This window comes from Trachurus trachurus (genome assembly GCF_905171665.1).
Source record: "Trachurus trachurus genome assembly, chromosome: 16".
Taxonomy (NCBI): domain Eukaryota; kingdom Metazoa; phylum Chordata; class Actinopteri; order Carangiformes; family Carangidae; genus Trachurus; species Trachurus trachurus.
Genome location: NC_139902.1, coordinates 11,162,636 through 11,180,461, shown reverse-complemented (window position 1 = coordinate 11,180,461; position 17,826 = coordinate 11,162,636). Strand labels below are relative to the sequence as shown.

The 17,826-nt window shown below is 41.2% G+C and overlaps 2 protein-coding genes across 2 annotated transcripts in view; one reads left to right on the top strand and one right to left on the bottom strand.

The window, feature by feature from the left end:
* The window catches only part of tmem145 (transmembrane protein 145), a gene marked incomplete at its 3' end in the record, with an annotated part of 37,505 nt that extends 26,570 nt beyond the window's left edge, over positions 1-10,935 (top strand). Inside the window, exons 8-15 of the mRNA XM_083989265.1 lie at positions 776-844; positions 1,501-1,581; positions 1,959-2,037; positions 4,195-4,288; positions 6,476-6,648; positions 7,380-7,500; positions 7,838-8,026; positions 10,702-10,935. Coding sequence (XP_083845391.1) covers positions 776-844; positions 1,501-1,581; positions 1,959-2,037; positions 4,195-4,288; positions 6,476-6,648; positions 7,380-7,500; positions 7,838-8,026; positions 10,702-10,935 — 1,040 coding nt within the window. The remainder of the gene's footprint in view (positions 1-775; positions 845-1,500; positions 1,582-1,958; positions 2,038-4,194; positions 4,289-6,475; positions 6,649-7,379; positions 7,501-7,837; positions 8,027-10,701) is intronic.
* Positions 10,936-15,105: 4,170 nt separating this feature from the next.
* On the bottom strand, positions 15,106-17,739 carry mrpl17 (mitochondrial ribosomal protein L17). Its single transcript, XM_083988978.1, has 4 exons — positions 17,651-17,739; positions 17,337-17,529; positions 15,638-15,706; positions 15,106-15,527 (listed from the first exon to the last, which is right to left on the bottom strand). Exons 2-4 carry the CDS (start codon positions 17,508-17,510, stop codon positions 15,273-15,275), a joined length of 498 nt encoding a protein of 165 aa, XP_083845104.1. The 5' UTR covers positions 17,511-17,529; positions 17,651-17,739; the 3' UTR covers positions 15,106-15,272.
* Positions 17,740-17,826: the final 87 nt, after the last annotated feature.

The following is a 17,826-nucleotide window of genomic DNA, read 5'->3' as shown; positions in this document are numbered from 1 at the left end:
GCCAGCTTCGTTGGAGTGCACACTGAGTCTGACAAATTTGAATTTCATTGGCTCTGAGTTTTATACATTTACATGAGTCAAATCAAACAGAGGACATAAAAAATAACACAGGGACCTGTTGTGCAAATCGAGAAAACAGGACTTTTTTATCAGCCTTCACCTTAATGATATGATGTCATGGGTATCTGTAGATAATGAAAGGTGGTTTAACAGGTGATAACATAAAATATTGAAGAATGAAGTTAATGAGAGGCTATTTTATTTGGGGGGAAGATTGACCCTTTAGCAGCCATCGTTAGAGGACCTCTACGGAAGCCAAAGGAGGATCCCTCAGTACTTGGCCGGCCCGTGGTTGTTCAGGGCAGCTGTGAATGTATGTGCATGGATGTTTATGATCCTTCCTCCGCCTCTAAATTTCCCCCCAGGCCACTGCTGTTTGTAGGAGCGTTTTTGCAGTAAAATTGCCTGCTTAAATACGCATTAACAACATTTCCTCTCAGATTAGGGACAGGGAGTGGAGGACGTACAAGGCCTCGTCTAGAGATGGGCATCGCAAGACGGTTGCATACTAATGGCCGCTCCCCTCATTTGTTGGGCCCATTCCCTTGTTCTTTCTTTTTCTCCGCTCACTCTCTGTACCTCTCTCGCTCTCCTTCGCCATCTGTTAGCATATCTCCATCCTTTTTATCTCTATCCCCAGTAACACACACACACACCACACCACACTTTCATCACCTCTATCTCATTCTTGTTTTTTTTTTCTCTCTCTCTGCAGACAATCTGAAGGGAAGACAGCTTCTTCACACAACCTACAAAATGTTTATGACGGCGGCAGGTGTGGAGGGTGAGAGCTTCTGTCCACACGCGCACACACACACGTACACACATAATGCCACACACACTCAAGATGACAATGAGCCTCTCGCATGGCTGCAGCATCTCATACCTTAATCCCCTCTTCAATAGCCGAGATATTATCACCCTTATTAGCCTCTGAATAGGAACTATTGCAAACAGCCGTGCTGTGCCACAGTGTTCAGTGGAGCATGCTGTTACTGACGAACACCCCCTCACTCTTTTCATCCCCTCTTCTCCCCTCTCCTCCCCCCTTATCTCGCTTTCTTCCTCCTCCTCCTCCTCGCTTGCTTGTCCCCTCCGCAAATCCCCTCTCGATTCTCCTGCCATCCCTAAATTCCCTTTCTCCCTCTCATCCCACATCTCTCAAGCCTTCTGCTCCTTTTTCATCTCCTTTTATCAATTCCTCCTCTGTCTCACCCTTCTTCTCCCCATTTCTCGACACCCCCCGCCCCTTTCACTTTCCGCATTATCATCTCTCCGTCTCCTCTGTTCTTTATCTTTTCTTTTACTTCCTCTCTCTTTCATCTCCTCCTCTTCTTCGTCTTCTCTCATCACTTTCCTCCTCTCTCCTCTCTTCTCTCTTCTTCCCCCTTCTTATTTCCCCATTTCTCTCCTCCTCCTACCATCTTTTCCGTCTGACAGTGCTCAGCCTGTTGTTCCACTGTGTCTACTGGGGCCTTTATGCGAGAGATGGAGTTGGCAACGGCAGCCTGAAAATACTCGGTGAGTTCTTCTCCTGCATTGGCTGCTGACTGACTGACTGACTGGTTGACTGACTGATTGACTGCCTCACGCTGCCTCCGCGCTGGGAAATCACTCAGCCTGAGCAGAATGAACGAGTGGCCGATGATGGATTTGTGTGCAAGTGAAGAGCTGTGGTATCTGGTTTGACGGGCATTCACAAGATCAAGTATGATATTTGTGGGACCGTGTGTGTGTCTGTGTGCGTGCACATGTGTGAACAAGAGCGTGTGTGTGTGTGTGTGACGACCTGATTTTTGTCTTTCCCCACTGATATTACAGATTCGGAAACCACAACCTAATTACCCCTTTGTCTTCTTTCTCACTTTCTGTCTCTCTCCATCTCTGTCTGTCTCCAGGGAAATTACTGTTCTCCGTCAGTTTCTTGGTGTTCCTTCTGATGCTCATATTGTTGGGCAAAGGTTTCACTGTCACCAGGTGGGGGGTTCTAAGTTTGTTTTTTTTCGGTAGCCTATATGTGTACATGTATTTTGTTTGAGCCTATATATGTATCTCTGTCTGTGAAGTCCTGTCAGCTTGTGTGGGTGTGTTTATGCTGCCACTGTCTCTCACTGTCAGGCCTCGCTGTCACAATCATAACACCATCTCATCTCATGACAATGTAAGGTGTCAGTCAAAGAGTCAGTTAGAACGCCGGGGCGGAGCGTGTGGATGAATGCATGATGCATCCGGGGGGATGTGATAGATGGGTGCTGCCCTGGCGTGGACTTCATGCTGTGTTTTTATGTGTAGCTCAAGGATGACCTTTGCCCCACCGACTCAGCTGACAAATTTTTTGATTCACTCACTTTTTTTTCGACCGGACCGCAACAAAAAACGTCCCGGACTGACTGAGCCGACTAAATTTTTAACACAGCTCAGTGCCGAGCTTTAGTTGACCAAGCAGATATGGTTTCTCTGGCTGCTCGGGAACTGCAGGGAAGTGGAGGATCGCTTCTAATACAGTAGGGGCGAGATTCAGTGTAAACTATGTTTACTTACAGTACTTTAATGTTTACTTACATCTATTCATGTATCTTGTTTCTAAAGGAGGCAGAGGTTAACTAAACATAATACAGAGAAGTATAAAGTCCTGAGACCTGCTTCTTATAAGTTACAATCTGGAGCTGAAGGTTCATTGTGAGTCCCAGACGGAGGCTTGGTGCAGTGTGACAGACAAAAACAAGAATTATAGTCTGACTCTTGAGTGTGTGTGCCCCAGTCTCTCTCCGGGTGAAATACGTGTTTATCATGAGGTTTTTGCCCTGGTGGCCCAGGTTTCAAGGGCAACCTGTGGCCTTTTGCTGCATGTCATCTCCATTCATTCTCTCTGTCACTGTATAACTGTAATTAAGACAAAACGCCCCTAGAAAAAAGAAGAACAGTCTGTCTCTTCCAACTTTCTCTCTGAGTGTTGATGAGTAAATGCAGTACAGGTGAAATCACAGCTCAGTCTTTGTCTTTCATATATTTGTTTGGTGATTTTATCAGACAACATCACTATTATAAAATCAAGATTTGAGTATTCGGAGCCCAAGCCACGTACGTAGTTTTAACCTAGTCTTATTTCCTGTAAAGCTTCATAGACTATTGATTTGTACAGGCTTTATCTCACACAGCCTGTAGCTGCTGTATGAGCGCTCTCCATAGCTGGAGCATCATCGTATATCCATCTTACACGTGACTGGATGAATACCCCCAACAAATTCCACTTTTAAACTCTAGGAAAAACACGCCGGCTGCTCTTGTAATGTTGTTTAAATTTTCTGCCAGTATATCCCCAGAAGTCGCTTTTGGAGTCAGTTTTATGTGAGGAAAGGGCCTCGCAGTGCACAATCAACAGCTTGTTAAATTGCAGTTCAGACGGGTTTTGAGTTTAAGTGGTGGTGAGTCATCACCTAAACTGCTGCTCATAGTTTGAAGATCGATCCTGCTTCAGGTTCAGTTGAATCACTTGTGGATATTTTCCAGTCTGAACTCATGAAGTGAAAACTTAGCTCGTAACATTTAAGATGGCTTTTTTGACTCTCGGATTACATCATCTTCTGGGTTCAGAAGGCCCTGCAAGCTCTTGTACTTATTAAAACCTCTTAAAACCCCAGTGAATACATTCAGAACTGCATTACCATCAAGCTTAAAACATGACTGCAGTGACTGATAAGTCGACAGCTTTGAGATAACTATCCGACAGCTCTGATATGTGTCTCTCGTGTGTGTGGTGATGAATTACTCTTTGAGCAAAAGGATGTTTGAAACACTGATGAAGGCTTAACGCTGAAACGCTCCTGTTTGTTGACTGCAAATAAAGAAGCATAAATTTCTGCTTTTGTGAGGGCGGACGATCAGTCCGCCGCGTCCATGAGTCTGTGGCTATTTCATTTTTATACAGCTCCACTTAAAGCACAGCAGTTCTAGATTAAAATGTCTGCTATTTCTATGTGTGTGTCGATGTGCCCCTGCATTGTTCCATGCCTCCCACCCATTGTGTGTCTTTTTTATGTGTGTGTGTGTGTGTGTGTGTGTGTGTGTGTCTGCTTCTTATCTTCCTCTAACTCATGTGTGATCTCTGACCTTTTTGGTTTATCCATGTGTCAGGGCGAGGATCAGTCACAGTGGCTCAGTAAAGTTGAGCATCTATATGACGGTCTACACAATCACCTACATCATCCTCTTCATCTACGAAGCTGAGGTACACACACACACACACACACACACACACACACACACACACACACACACCATGATGATCTTTTGTAATTAAATGCAATTATTTAAGTCTTGTATGTATTTCAGAAGCAGTAGCAAGACAATGTTTGGTATTTTAATGAAATCATTTTAACAATTGACCCTATAAGAGAATAAACAATTTAAAATATTCCTCATTTATCAAATTCATATCAAATGCGCTGATTTTTAAGCATCGATTCCCTCGACTATTTCAGCTCTAATCAACACCCATCGCTCATTTTCAGCACACAGCCACAACAGTTGTTGGATTTTCTCTTAGTAAGAGGTGCCAACTTGGAAATTAAATGTGCCCTAAATGTGTGAACTACAAGTTTGGTGATTGCAGGTGGCAGGGAACTGATGAATGGGAAATCAAAATGAGCTGCTCCTTTCACTAGAGCTGAAAATTAATAGTCAACAGTTTTGATTATCAATTTTTTAAAGCCAAACGTTCACTAACTGCAGCTTCTCGACCGTGAAGTTTTGCTGATTTACTTATGTGTGTTACGAAAAATCACAATATCTCTGTTTTGAAACATTAAACAAACAATCTAAAGTCGACGTCTTGGACTCTGGGGAAACTGTAGCTGTGTTCTGACACTTTATAGACGAAGATGAATCGGTTAATTGGGGAAAATAATTGACTGAGTTATAAGCAGTGAAAATAATCAAGGGGCAGCCCTGGTTTTCACACTAATAAAACTGCCTGTATGCAAGTCACCAACAGCAATCTGCTGCAGCTCAGTTGCTTTTCAGTTTAAATTCATATCTTAGCTAGTAAAACATGTCAACACTTCAAAGTTCCGCCTCTTCAGATGTGACTTGAAAGCAGCGTCTGAATTATGCCCGAGATGACTGGGTGCAAGCTTCCTGATTGACAATGCTGGACACAGTGTCTGCACTCATATTGTATTATTGCTCTCCTTGGCTTTTTTAATAACCTCATAAATATTCATGGGAGAGTTGGGTGCACAGATCAACGTGGGCTGTAATAGCTTTTTCTGTCAAATCACCCATTACACTGATACATTGCTAATTATGAATATGCATAAAGTCTCTTGTGCAAAAAAAAAAGATATATAGAAGCTCATTGATGAGTTACAAATTAAAGCACCGGACAGGAACAACCAGGCAACTACCAACAACAAACACAACAATCCTTACGACGGCACCTGAGATGATGAATCTTAGCTCGGTGACTGTTTCTGTGAGGTTTCTGTGGAGTGGAAACTTGAACTGATGTCTCCGTGTTGTGTTTGCGTGAAGACGGAAACAGATTTCACCATCTACGATGTTGAGCATATGAGCTCATGAATTAATAAGAGCCTCAGGAGTGTTACAGTTACATACATCTCCGCATACTGCAGAGGCTTCCGCACCGTCAGATGTAATGATGTCACATTTAGGGACAGTGGATTACAGTCTTTGAATACAGCATGGTAATGACCCAGTGGGAATAGTGCAGTGGAAGTATATGTGCTATATTTAATGCTGGAGCCTATAGCCATCTCTCCCACTGCAATATGTGGATCTGAAGCAGTGTAATTTATCTACCGCCTGCCCTCTTACATGGTCCCTGCTATTAAAGAGCTCAAAACTCAGGGGAGCTCCAGCTAAAAATATGCGAAACTAGGTTACAATTGGAAGTGAAATGTAGAGTGTTCCCGGTACTGGGCCTGCAGTTAAGGATCCGACAGGCTCTGGTTGCCAGGTTGGATCCCAAGAAGCTCCATGCCAAGTCAGTCAGACCTATGCATTATGTAGCAAGGGTAACCCTGTATGGCCAACGCTCTCCAGTCACTGGACTGTAAAATGCAATCTAGCATCCGCAGATGCAAGCGCACACCCCCCCCCACACACACACACACACGGCCACAAACTTGCGTGCGCATGCATGCCGATGACCTAGTTGTGGAGAAGGAAGTGTCAATGTCAAAGACTTGCACAGAATGCTACAAGCTGAGCTTTGGCTCCGTCATCACAGTGCATCAGCTGAACCATGAGCAATCCATCTTAGTAATTAGGGCACAGTCTACAATGTGAAGCCAAGTCAATAGACCCTTCTTTTATACTTTGTGTAAAAGTTTTGTGTGTGTGTGTGTGTGTGTGTGTATTAATTTTGGCACAACTTCTCATTTCCCCGTGGCAGTTCTTTGACCCAGGTGAAGTGCTGTACGCCTACGACAGCCCTGCAGGTTACGGACTGATGGGCCTGCAGCTGCTGGCCTACGTGTGGTTCTGCTACGCCGTGCTGGTCTCTCTGAAGCACTACCCAGAGAAACAGCCTTTCTACATCCCTTTCTTCACCACATACACACTATGGTAAGACCTGCACCCCCTCCCACCCACCCTTACTTTGCCCTCGCTGTGGATAATAGCACCTGAGCCTGAGATTGCAGGAGTACAAAGATACACATTTCCTCTGTTTGAGGTCTCTTCAATTTAAATAATTTATGCTGCTTTGTAAAAAGGAAATGTGCATGAGATAGCTGATGCTTTAGCGGCCCTGAAATGAAAAGTTGTTTATTTTACTCTATCCGTCTAAAACATTGTGTGCCCAACCTCTGTGCTCTACTGTAGATAATTGTACTTGAGTGAATGATTTCTAGAGGAAAATATCTATTTTTACTCAGCTGATGAGATCTCTTCTATTAGAATAATTTATGCTGCCATTTACGGGTGCAAAATAGTTTAAAGCTTTGTACTGGAAAGCAGTGTTTTTCCTTTGCACAAGCCAGAGAAAAACCCTTCTTTATACACCGCTCAGCCCCTCTGCCTTTCACTCTCTGTGTATAATAGCATGAGCTCGAAATGAAGGGTAGATTACAAAGACTAATATTATCTCTGCATTACTCTCTCATTGCTACGACTATCTCCCGCCTCATTATCTACGCCTCTCCTCTCCTCCCATCTTTATCTCTCCCTGTGCTTTAAATCAGCTTCTACTTTAGTCTGCTCTCTTTCTTTCACCATCAAACTCTATTCTTGTCGCTTCCTTTTTAATATGTTTCCCCCGCAATGTTATCTTGAATCTGCTCACTTGTCTTCCTCAGGTTTTTTGCAGTGCCTGTTATGGCTCTGATTGCCAACTTCGGGATTCCTCGTTGGGCCCGGGAGAAGATTGTCAACGGCATTCAGCTCGGCATCCACCTCTACGCTCACATCGTCTTCCTCGTTCGTACCCTTGCACTTCTACATAGTTCACATTATTCAAGAGTCATTATTGCCACTGTCAGTCATACATTATTCACTATCCTTGAGTCATAACTGCCCCGTGCTGATTGTCTCCTCCACACATCATTATCTAGCTCTTCCTCACCTTCGACACATTGTTCTTTACTAATGGGCCGTGCTGCTCCCGTAGAGTTCCTTTTATTCCTGCTCAGTGCATGCATTGCAATTCCAGCTTCTCACCTGGACCTGTGTCACATACATACTTATATGTGTATATATATTCTATAGATTATATAACAATCAGCAGGAGTAGTCATGTGTTTCTTTTGTCCCTTAGGCAATCACACGCCCCTCAGCAGCCAATAAGAACTTCCCATATCATGTTCGGACATCCCAGATTGGAATCCTACTGTCCAGTCCGAAAGGGGGCGAGGGGGCTGAGAGCTTCCCCCATCATGCTTATGGAAACGGCTCCTTCCTGGGAGACTCTCAACCTAACTTCACTGAACTCTGCTCCATTCAATCAGTGAGTAGAAATTTGCACACATTGGGATGCATAGCCAATATCATATGTTGAAACTACTGAAGTGAGAATCAGGAACGAGTTATAGCTAGTGTCTGCGTCTATGTTCAGTTTATGCTTCCCTCTAATCATTTTGCAGTGCTTTCTCTATGTAATTAGATTCATCCAGGTTGTACTCTTTTTTTTGTTGCTTTTAAAATCCAAACTTCCTTGTGTCAAACCGAGCTTGAAATTACCTACTGTCTCATCTAACAAAGCCTCAAATTAGTAGGTATCAGTGTAACAATGCAGTTTGTAACAAGACATGTTTCTAGGGATTATTTCTTGGCCGAAACTTCCGTCTCTTCCTGTGGGTGTCGGATGAACGACAGCAGGCACAACGAAAGAACGATTAAATAGAAACTTTGACAAGACCAAATTAAGACGTCATATTCACTGTGACGGATTGTCTCGCTTGCAAAACTTTCAAATCTGTGCAAGTTGGTTTTTTTTGTACTGAACAGAAAAGAGTCTCTGGATCTTCAACTACACTGATACAACATGCAAAAACTAGTGAGAGTAACACAACAATGCGAGTCGAGACCAGTTTACATATTCATCACCTCTCAAAAGCCGAGGCAACTTAAAGTGTTTATTTCCTTATTAAATAAAATGGCATTACACTTTAATGGGAAAAAAGGAATGAAGTTACATAGCAGTAATAAATAGTAGCGTAATAAAAATTAAATAGCTGTGGAGAAAACAAGTTTTTAATTTACGTTTAAAAGCTGGATGAAGATGATGGAAGCTGGTTCTGCTTATTCTTTAGCCATTATGTGTAATACTCAGAAAATCGATTCTCTGACCAAATGAACACCAGTGTAAACATAGTACTTATGTACCTTGTCCAGCAGAATTGATGCATTCACTGTAGATGTCTAATTGGAAGACAGTGGTAAGACCAGGTGTTAGTGCAGCTGCTTTAAAAAAAAAAAGAAAGTCCAATTAAACCATAATTTTAAACTTGGCCTTTAGTCTTGATAGCCCTGAAATCGAGGTGGGGAGTAAGAGTCTCTGGTGTTTGGTGTTGAACAGAATGTTCCCTGTCTTGTCTTCATTTAAGTGAAGGAAATGTTGCTGCAGTCGTACTCACACTGACACAGTGAGTCTACTGGACCAGGGTTATTTGGGGGAAAGAACAAATAAATTGCCCTGAAGGGTAAATTCTGAGTTTATCGCAGCAGTCTCTGTGCTATTATGTGGTCTCAAGCCGAATTGACAAATCCCAAATAAAACATTTATCATTTGTTTTCCAGGATGGGCAAAATTCTATAGAATAACAGAGTGTGTTTAGTATCTGAAGCATCTGGGCCAGAGGGGTTTAGTAACTGCAGGTGAAATTCACAGTTTGCAGCACATCAAAGCAACAAAATTAAAAACAAAGCAATCATAACAAATGACTCATAACAAGTCCTGACAACTCAGATGTAGATTCTGAAAAACAATCCCAGTCATCCTGATGAACGTGTTTCTAATTTGCACACAGAAAACAGGTGGCACACTCTTAAGTGCCCATAGGTGTGAATATGAATGTGTGAGGTTGTTTGTCTCTACATGTCAGCTCTGTGATGGATGGATGGATGGATGGATGGATGGATGGATGGAAGACAGGGACGTTGGTCTAATTCAGTTATTGTTTATAAAATTATACAGAATTACACTGCAGTTTAATGTATCAATTTTTCATTTTAGCAATTATTGTCTGAAGTATCTATCTGACTGAAAATGAGCAACAGTTAGGAACAGTTTGTAATTCCCTCTCAAAGCTGTTACAAGTTATTATTGCAGAGAGAGATCAAAGTTCTGTAGGTGCACATTAACACAATGAAAGACACTGAGAGAAGAAGCAAAACATCAGTTAGCAAGGCAAGTACCAGAGGTGTAGAATTAAGAGCTTCATAAAAGTAGTTTTGAGTAGTGACTAAAACTGGGGCAGACATTCAACAGACCTGACCTCCTTGGCCAGAGTGCTACAGAGTCTGTTACTGTAGTTGATCAACAGAAAATGAATCTGGTATTTTACTAGTTTATCATTCAAGTCATCCTCAAAAGAAAAAAAAAATGTTTGATTTTCTCAGGTTTAAAATGAGATTTGCTGCTTTTCCTTCTCATACAGTATGTGATGCTTTGAGTGTTGGTTGCACAATAGGTGTGATGATGTGACCTTGAGCTCTATGTAAATTTGACAAGCAGTGTTTTCTGATGTTTTGTAGACCAAACAGTTAATAGATTCATCAAAAAAATAATTGCCAGATTAATGAATAATTAATATATTGAAAGCAAGACGTGCATACCTTTGCATATTGTTGCATGATATAAAAGATGTCCCTATTACCTTTAATGATTTCAGCCATGTCATTAATATGCAGTAGGTTCTGGTTTGAACAGTAATTTGTAGTTTGGAGTAAAGTAAATGAACCAGTTGAAGCCTGGAGGTCAGGAGTAATTTACCCCGACCTAAATAAGCATGGCAACATTAGTGAGCTGAGGAAGCTGTCAAAATGCGACCTATAGTGTGGTGTTACTGACACAGTATCTACAAGGTCCCACTTTTTGGTCAGAGCAACACATTCCTGTAACCTACATCCTGAGAGTGAGACCAGGTCAAGAGTGCAAAACTATCATCTTCCTTCTTCTAGGATCCGGTGAAGACAGTGGAGGAGATGGTGGCCTCTAAAGGACCGGAGGTGCCGAGGAATAGTGAGCAGAAGATCATCACCACCGCTGCTGATTTGACATCGATATTGCCCCCACCGCTGATACCCCCCCGCCCAACCACACGCTCACCCCCGCTGCCGCCACGGCTCCCCTCTTTCACCGAATATTTCAGCATGCAGAGCGGAGGAGGAGGAGGGTTTGGAACGAAGGCATGAGATGCAGAGAGACATGGGACAGAGGTCAGGATGGAGGAAGAAGGGGGAAGGCACGGGGGAAATGGACAGAATGACATTACAGTGAATAACTGAAGGAAGAGTGGAAGTCAAGGTGTCACCGCTTAAAGACAAAAAAGGACAGCCAAAAAAAAAGTTTGGAAGGACGAAGCCGAGAAATAATCAGAAAAGCGAATCCCTAAACGGTCCCTTTTCACCTGTGAATGGAAATAACCCGAATGGAGGAAATGGCTGTGAGATAGAAGTGCTGAGCTTGTTAAAGAATAAAGAAGCAATAAATATTTGATGCTGACCAGTAAAAGGCACACAGGGAGACAGATGACAAAGTGGATGTAGCCAGAGCAATAGAATGATAGCTGTGCACCATGCGGAAATGAACAAAATTCTTGAAATACTTTTATTCAAAAATTCATGAGGCAGTGATGGTGTGCTTGGAAGAGTTTGTAAATAGCTAAAACTGGAGAGAGCTACCACTATATATATAGTTTTATTTAAAATAAAATAAAAAAAGGAAATATGTTTTTATGGTTTATTTCACATCATTAAATTCCAGTTGGTGCTGTGACCAATGAAAATTCTCATTCCATTCCATTTATCAAATTCATGTTTTGAAAAAAAACAAAAAAAAACAAAAAACTTTTTTTTATGTTTGGCATATTTTGATAATGCATAGATATTTACTCTATATGGAGTTTGTTGGGTTAATTTATATCCTACTATGCCTTCATTGCAGCTGGTTATTCTGGATTGATATGCTGATGTGTAAATGTAAAATGTCACGTTTACTGTGGGCACTTCTAGGTACTCGTAAAAACACGCATGTTTGTATCGTATTTCCTGTCCAAAAAGCTAATATATGTACTCCATGTGATCATACAATATTCGCTTATTGTGTGTATTGAAATCTATACTTTTGTAAATACATACAATAGGCTTAAGTATATTTTTTGACAGGATGAATTCTGTTAATGGTTATTCCAAACAAATCCCTCTTGTGCTCTTTGAAACACTATGTGAAAGCCAGTATTTTACTATACTGGTTTTACTGGAGTGCAGAATATGCCTGCTCAAAAATGTCATTTCTGTGTATGTAGACGTTGGTGAATGTACTGATGCAATACAGCACAAGGACAGGGGTGATTTTCAAGTTACTGGGATGCTATCGTACACCTCTGTCGAACTGTCTTCGGCTTCCATCTTGAACACATACATGATTAAAGGGCAGGTGGGTTCTTTTTAAAAAAAAAAAATACAAGTAACTTCATCCTCACCCCTGTCTAGTACCTGAAACATGAATATTGTATTTGCCTGCTTTTCGCAGCTGAATATTTAAACCATACGAAAAGCTGAACAAATATTACTAGTTTTGTATCCCCTAACATTGAACAATGAGAGAAAAAAGCCTTGTAGATGAACTGTGAAAACATCCACACAACTGAACATTTTGTCTGTCCTGCATGGAGCACTTTAATGTTCCTGGTCTTAGTCTGTTTATTCGTGATGACATCACCTTTATAAAGCTGCTTTTAAACATGTATTTACACTACATCTAGTAGTTTTCCAGATGCTTACACCTGTAAATACAGTCTTAAAATGTCATCGACTGTCCAGACATCATAGGGAACATATCACGTTTAGTCAGCGCAATTTAACTTTGAATAACTGAAGTTGATAATTCATGTAAGAATGCCATTGAACATGAGTTCACCACCAGCTTCCAGCAATTCAAAACTGAAAAAGGGAAAGAAAAAAAAAAGTATCTGTGATCGGGCACTAACTAATTCAGCAGTTTTATCTTGACCATTCATTTATTTCCGATTCATGAAATTGGTGGTTCTCAGCTAATAGTCACAGATTTATCAGTGGCAATCTTGCGTACTTTAGGATGTTAGGACTGTGGTGTGTAATTTGTAAGAGTGTAGTCAGAGGTGTACCTTAGTCTGTGAAACAGAATGATACTTGAATTAGACTACTAGTCGTTATTTCTGATTACGTGTCCGGTTTATATTTGGCATGTCTGCCATTTTGTCTACTGTTGCCTGTTGCTACGGTTGCCATAACCTGACTGAACAGACACTGGATGACTCGACTAACAGACAGGCTTACTGATACTGCATCACTGCTTCAACTTTGCGGATATTGATGTTAAATTACAGGACTGAGACACACACTAGAGGGAGAGAAGACTCAAAGAAAAGAGATTATGTATGCATGACAGAAAACAGCACAGCTTTTAGGCTACTCAGAGCGATCTGGTTAAGAGCACATCACTGAAGCACTGTTCAGATGCATTTTAATGGTGTCAAATGACAATTCTAAATACGCTGTACATATACACTTTTTGCCAAAATAATAATAAAAAAATGGTTTTATTAGAGGCCTTGGTGGGTGTGTGTATTGTTTGGCTCCTGCATTAATAAGCAAGAGTGTTTGTGTTCCAGTTACAGCAAGGGCGTGTGTCCAAAGAGGTAAATCTAATAACTGTAAATCATATTTTGAATCTGTTCTCATTACAAGAGTCCATTAAAGTAAAACACCACAGGGACAGACTCCAGGCTGGTCACAATCTGATGTAGGCTAGTCTAATTATTTCAGTCACGGCCTGTAGCCCAGTGCAGTCACAACAAACTGTTACCTGTTCTCCAGTAAAGGTCCAAATCTACAAATGGCTTTCACCCTAATCGCTACTGCTGTCTCTGAAAGTAAAATTCAAGCTTTTTGCATTGTTTGGTTTTATTCAGGAGTGTTTTTTGTGACATTTTATCTACGAAGCTCTTTGCCGTCGAATTTCATTAAATCTAACAGTACAGTTTTGAGACTTGGATTGTGATTAATACATTTAATTGTTAGGTATGTCCACCACTATGTCAAAAAAACAATGTTATGGTAATACAGTGCAGCATAATCGATATTTTTCACTGCAGACACTGATGTGTCATAAAAGGTGTCTGCAGTCACTACATGGAACTGAATTTAATTCTTTTTGTCACAATCATATGGTCAAAAAACAACAGGAAGTTCAGTATATTGACTTATTTAACAGTTTGTTTGTTTTTTTAAGTATTTTTTGGGGCTTTTATGCCTTTAATTGATAGGATACTTGGACAGAGCAAAGACCCACCAGGGGATACGACCCGGGGCCGGCCGCAGCAAGGGCTATAGCCTCTGTACTGTATATGGGGCACAAAAAGTTTATGTTACTGTCTAGGGCAAGACAAATATTCAAGACCTTTGTAAATTCAATTTTAGACTATTATGGGATTTTTTCGGGGGATGACTTAATTCAATTCAAACCTGCAGATACAGATGCTGTTGTGAGTAAATAACACAGGTGGAGTTAATCACATTAACGTTTCCATGGAGCCATCGTTAATGTTATAAGTTACACCTGTGCTTTGTCTGCTACAAGTCAAACTGCGCACAGTGAAAAGGTTGTTTTGTATTCTGTGTACAAACTGAACCATAAATTGCACTCTGGAAAAACAATATTCCAAGCGCTTATTTGTACTCTTGTTCAAAATTTAACATAAACTTCACAAAACTGCTCTGACTTAAGGTTTTATGTTCTGGTTTGGAAATGGATGCTTTCCTCAGTTTGTGAACAGCCACATCCACACCTGTTTCCAACTGCCTTTCAACAGAAGACAGCTTCAAATGTCACATTAGCAGAATTGTAAACAAAAAAGCACTGGTGTAAAATAGTGAAATTAGTGGTTGTTGAATTGCTCTAAACCACTTCACTTTCAGGGTCCTGGAATTGTGTGTTCTTACTGTCATTCTGACTTGATTTACTGGGACACGAATAGAAACTTTATTAATGTTGTTAATAACACCTCTGCCTTTCAACAGGTCAGTTGTCGGTTGTGAAAGAGGCCCACAAACTACTTGAAATATCTCTTAACTGACCAAATGTTTGTGCCGTTTTTCTCCACTGTTAAGGCTCCTTCATTCCTTCATTTCATTTGATCTGTATTTGTGCACATTCTCTTGACACATGATATAGGCATGGATGACGCACAGCTACATTATTTGAAATGAAAGTATGTGGGACCATAAATAAGCCCTTAGCCAAACCTCACATGGTCCATGGGACAAATCTTTATAATTTAGTGTTCAAAGACATAAAGTAAAAATCTCTTCTCTTCATAAATCACATTTATTAATATAATAACCAAACAGAAATATGCTCATACAGAAAAGTTCATGGATTTAGTTGACACTGTTTTTTGGTGAAGAAATGCATCAGTCATCTGCATGTGGCTCTTCAGTGCATTCCACCGTCCAACCATCGACCACTTATCCAAATCAATGGTTCAAAATTATGATTTTGCAGCCAACTGTTGTGCCCTGTCCTCTCTGTAGCCTTTGAGCAGCTGGTTGATGAGATTGAGTTCATTCTCCTTTTTGACAGGATAGAGAGGTGGGAATGGGTTGCCTTTATACTCAAGGACGGCCATCTTTGCCCTGTCCAGGTTCTGTCTGTTGGGAATGCGTACCATCCGTGTGTAACCATTCGACTGAGTCTCAAACCGTGGAGCAAGGACCTTGAAGAGCTTTGGCACCAGGTCCTTTTCCTGAAAAGAGGAAACAGACTCAAACCAAAGGGGTACTGCACATAAACCATTTTATATTCTCAATGACAAAGCTTGTAACTTTGCAAAGTTGAGAAGCTGCAGACACATACCGTCAGCCAAAAACTGGCCATTTTCATCGCCTTCTCATCTGTGTCTCCCTTTTTGGCATAGTCGATCAACTGGAAAAGATAAAACATGAAAACACAAACAGACAAGGAAGGGAAAGACAATCAAAATGTTATTTAAAAATCTTATTCTGTGCAGTTTAAATGTTGAAGGAGAAGCAAAATCAATTCATCCAGTGGTCGTTTGAGGCAGACTGTAAAAGTAAGTCACACATAGACTTTAAATACCGCATTTCTTGATTTGTTTGTTTGAGTCTCTGTAGTTGATTTCCCCATTTTGATGACTGTAACTTATTGGGAGATAGCCCCTTGGCGCAACAGGTGGTCGCCATGATTTTAGTTCGACCGCTAGGTGTCTCATCGGCGTCACTTTAGGCCAAGCCGTGTTTTTTGACGTTGGGGCCTTACTGGGAACTTTTCAAGGAAAATATGAGAAAAAATCCTCCTTGCAATGTGGTTAATTCGCCAGTTGGACACGTGACAGTCTGCACTTTTTTTTTTTAGGTAAGTGAAGTGTTATTTTTATGCCTTTTTGCGTTAATTACTGGATATACTAAGTTGCGTCTGCGCTCACTAGTTAGCTTAGCTTGTCAACTAGCTAATTAGCTTTGGGTTATGCTCACCTTGAGCCTCCTGCTTGAAAAAGTGCAATCAAACGCCACCTCATGTCGGAGCTCGTGAAGGTCGGACAAAAAATCTACTCCGACAAACAATGTCTGGCATCAAAATACATACATATACAATATTTACTTACTGTTATAGATTACATACTGATGTTGTGGAATACAGTAAATTCATGTTGTTATTTCTCTTCGATTTTAAATTATCTGTTTCATTACCGGTATTTTAAAATACTTCTTTATATTTAAATACTTTTTTTTATTTAATTTTATTTTTATGTTTTTGTGTGCCTTGCGTGAATCACTCCGAGTCCAAATGCAAAGTTTGTCCCGCCGGTCACCTGTCCGCCATTTTGGTTATTCCGGCGCGGTGAGTCTCGAACGCTTTGAAGTCTGAATTCGGGAGTTGAACGCAGCCTTCGACGTCCAGCTGTGCTAACGGTGACATGCGTCTCCTGTACTGATTCAAGTAGCTGCTCTTCAGAAACCTACAGGACGTCCTGTCCAATATGAAGTGCAGATGCAGGTCGGTGTTTTGACTCAAGAACGGAAAAGTAGAGAGAAAGCCATTGCATTTGGTTAAAACTCCTGAGCTGGGCTTACAGACTGATCTGATATCATTTAGTAATTTATTGAACTTCTGTGACATTTGATGGTGTGTCTGGTGGGGTAGTATAGACAGAAGTTATTTATACTCTTTATCATTGAGGGACGGGTTTCACTTCAGTTTAATGACTCGTAATGACTAATGACTTGTACAGTAATTGAATACGATGCTGTCTGCTCAGATCATCTGCCCAATTAAATATGAGCTTTAACATCGTGTTGTATTTAAGTATTGAATATCTAAGATGTTCGTTTGCACTGATAATTTTGTTTGACTCTCAACCTCTATGGACAAAACCTTATCTTAATGTCTGGTAGCAGATATAGATCTTTCACAATAACTAGATTTTAGAGCCAAATGTATATTAAATGTAAAGTGTTTATGTTGCTTTCATTTAGCTAAGTAGTAACGTTATTGGTAACAGACTGTGACATTAGCTTGCACGAAAACGTGTTACCTTTTCGGCGTAGAAGCGGACTTCATCCGCTTTGCCCAGCGTGGTTTCTATCCTCTCGTGTCGGACCAGTCCTGTCAAAATGTTCCGCAGCATGTCGATCCGGGACTGCGGACCCAGACCCATCCTCCGGGCCACCCGGCCGTGCGAGATCAACATTTGCAGCGTGAGGCGCATCTTGTCCGGTCAGACTGGCCTGCGAGGGTCCGAGAGAAACACAGGTAAAACCAGACATCATAAACGACTGGACGGGTTTAAAGTGAAACGTAGCTATAACATCCACAGAGACACCTATACGTAGATAATAGAGCAGTTACCTCGGAGTAAGAGCAAATCCTTGGGTCTCTGATGTCAACGCGGAGAGCGCAGCCGAGTTTGACATTGATGGTGCGTCGGCGAATCCGTCCGACTTGGCGACGGACCACGAGAACAAAGGTTCCGCTTAACTCGCTGCACCCGAAAGTAATGAAAACCAAGAACCAAAATATGGCAT